At 49.6% G+C, this 2,017-nt stretch overlaps 2 protein-coding genes across 2 annotated transcripts; both read right to left on the reverse strand.

Moving 5' to 3' along the window:
- Positions 1–371: 371 nt before the first annotated feature.
- Positions 372–914, reverse strand: TraAM80_10575 (retrotransposon hot spot (RHS) protein; the record flags this gene model as incomplete). The annotated part of the gene is made up of 1 exon (XM_029387187.1): positions 372–914. One exon carries the CDS (start codon positions 912–914, stop codon positions 372–374), a length of 543 nt encoding a protein of 180 aa, XP_029232970.1.
- A 56-nt stretch (positions 915–970) lies between these two features.
- On the reverse strand, positions 971–1,846 carry TraAM80_10576 (retrotransposon hot spot (RHS) protein; the record flags this gene model as incomplete). The annotated part of the gene is made up of 1 exon (XM_029387188.1): positions 971–1,846. One exon carries the CDS (start codon positions 1,844–1,846, stop codon positions 971–973), a length of 876 nt encoding a protein of 291 aa, XP_029232971.1.
- Between the last annotated feature and the right edge of the window lie 171 nt (positions 1,847–2,017).

Below are 2,017 nucleotides of genomic sequence, written 5' to 3' on the forward strand. Positions count from 1 at the left end.
AAATTCGGTTTAGCCCCCGCCTTCTGGGCTGTGGTGGCCGCCGCATTTGCTTTCCCGCCTGTGAGCCCACTCAGCATGCAAAACTTACCCTCTCGCCCAAACTCTCTGCAGCAACAAACTGGGAACAGCGAGGAGATATCACCAATGGAATACTGCCGGCGTACACCCACAAGGCGCCATCATTCCCCACACAATTTTACTCGCAACCACAACACCACAACAAAAAAAAAGTGCTGCTGTGGTAGCGCTGGCCATAATAATCATTTGGCGCACGGCAGAGCGAGTCCCTAATTACGCCTCCTACCCACACACAAACACACTCGGCAATATATCATACTCCCTAACATATTTCACCAGTAAACTCAAGCTGTTTATTCCCCTCCTCCTTTTCCTTCTCCCTCTGGTTGCCGCCCACGTTGGGTTTGTCGTTCATGTATAAAATTTTCATATGATAGCGCTACCTCGCACTGACGCACCTGCTGATTCCAAAATGCCGCAATGGCCTGAGGGTCCTCACGCTCATTGCTGCCCGCCACATTTGCGTGCGCGACGACAACACATCCCTGCCACGCGTTTATTGCCACACTGTCCTCATGATGCACGTAAATAATATCCCACGACAAACCTTCCGCAAAAGTTTCCCAGTCATTAAAATAACTCCGTGGAAGATCGTTGAACCGCCTCACCGTGCTGGTTTTGGTGCCATGCTCAGCCCTCGTCGTCTCACCTGCACCGCAACCATCGTCCTCCGCGGTGCGCCAACGAAGAAAAAACCGTCCACAAACGGAAAATGTCTGCTCTCCGGTACGTATAGCACCTTGTATTGTACATCCAACATCGGAGGATCGTGTTCCAGCGTTATTAATCCAACAGATATGCTTGGATGCTTTTCGGGGTTCGATTGCTGCACACATCTCCGTCGCCGACGACTTCCTGGTGGAGGCAACTCGTTGAGGCCCGGCATTATATTTTACACAAAGCCTCTACGCAGGAATGCGTGCAGAGTGCACCGCTCCAAAAGTTCCGGCAATAACACTCTCCGGTACTTCAATAGTCGATAAATAATGCCATTCTCCTCATCCACCTCGAGCAACCTTCCAATTAATTTGTTTCCAATGGAAAAACAGACCGGCAGGTTCACAAACGCTTCAAGACCGCGTTGTCTTATTGCTCTGACAGCTTTCACAAGTTTGTGAGAAGCGTCATTCGAGGGCCACATTCCCATACCTCCAACCATCCCATAATGTACAGCATTTGAAGCGTCGATACCTTCCAGGATGTCCTTGATTTCCTCCACGCGGTCCTTATAATTATTGTCATTAAAGATGCATCGTGGAATCGGTCCGACGTCATGCATGTGCATGTGCATCCTTCTCCAATACTCCACCTGCTCCTCTTCAGTCGTATTGCGTGTCTCCCACGCACACATCGCCTTCACGTCATTTTCATCGGGGCAATTCATGATGATTTTGATAGCACCCGCCTGCTCCGTCCATGCTTTCAGGTTATCTTCGTTCGGGGATGACAACATAATGATGCCCCACTCATCGGAGGACACAACATTATTCGATGGCTCTTGAAGTTGTCTTGCCATATCGATGATAATATAACCTTTCATTCCACTCCTAGCCAAATTTATCATAGCCCCTCTAATATTACACCCACCCGCGTATATTGTCACCGTTTGTGTCCTCTTGTCAAACAAGTATGCGAAAGCCCTTCCAAAGCAGTACACAACCACATGGAGCTTCGTGCCGTCGTAGCGCAACAGCTGATAAAGGAGGTAGGAGCCAGCCGCCATTGACTTCCCTACCCCGGGGGTTCCAATCAAAAGATGACGCCCCATTTGAGGTGCGTTTAGACGTGAGGGGGAAACACTCCTTTTAGATTGCCCTCGACGATCTTCCACACCCGATGCACCTCAATGTTAATGTAGCAGTAGGCAATAGGCAATGAATGGTTCAGCGAGTACGGCCATCGCTTTTCAAAGGAAAGGATCATGAGTCGTGGGCGTGAT

This window comes from Trypanosoma rangeli (genome assembly GCF_003719475.1).
Source record: "Trypanosoma rangeli strain AM80 chromosome Unknown Tra_15.4_contig_01062, whole genome shotgun sequence".
NCBI lineage: Eukaryota > Euglenozoa > Kinetoplastea > Trypanosomatida > Trypanosomatidae > Trypanosoma > Trypanosoma rangeli.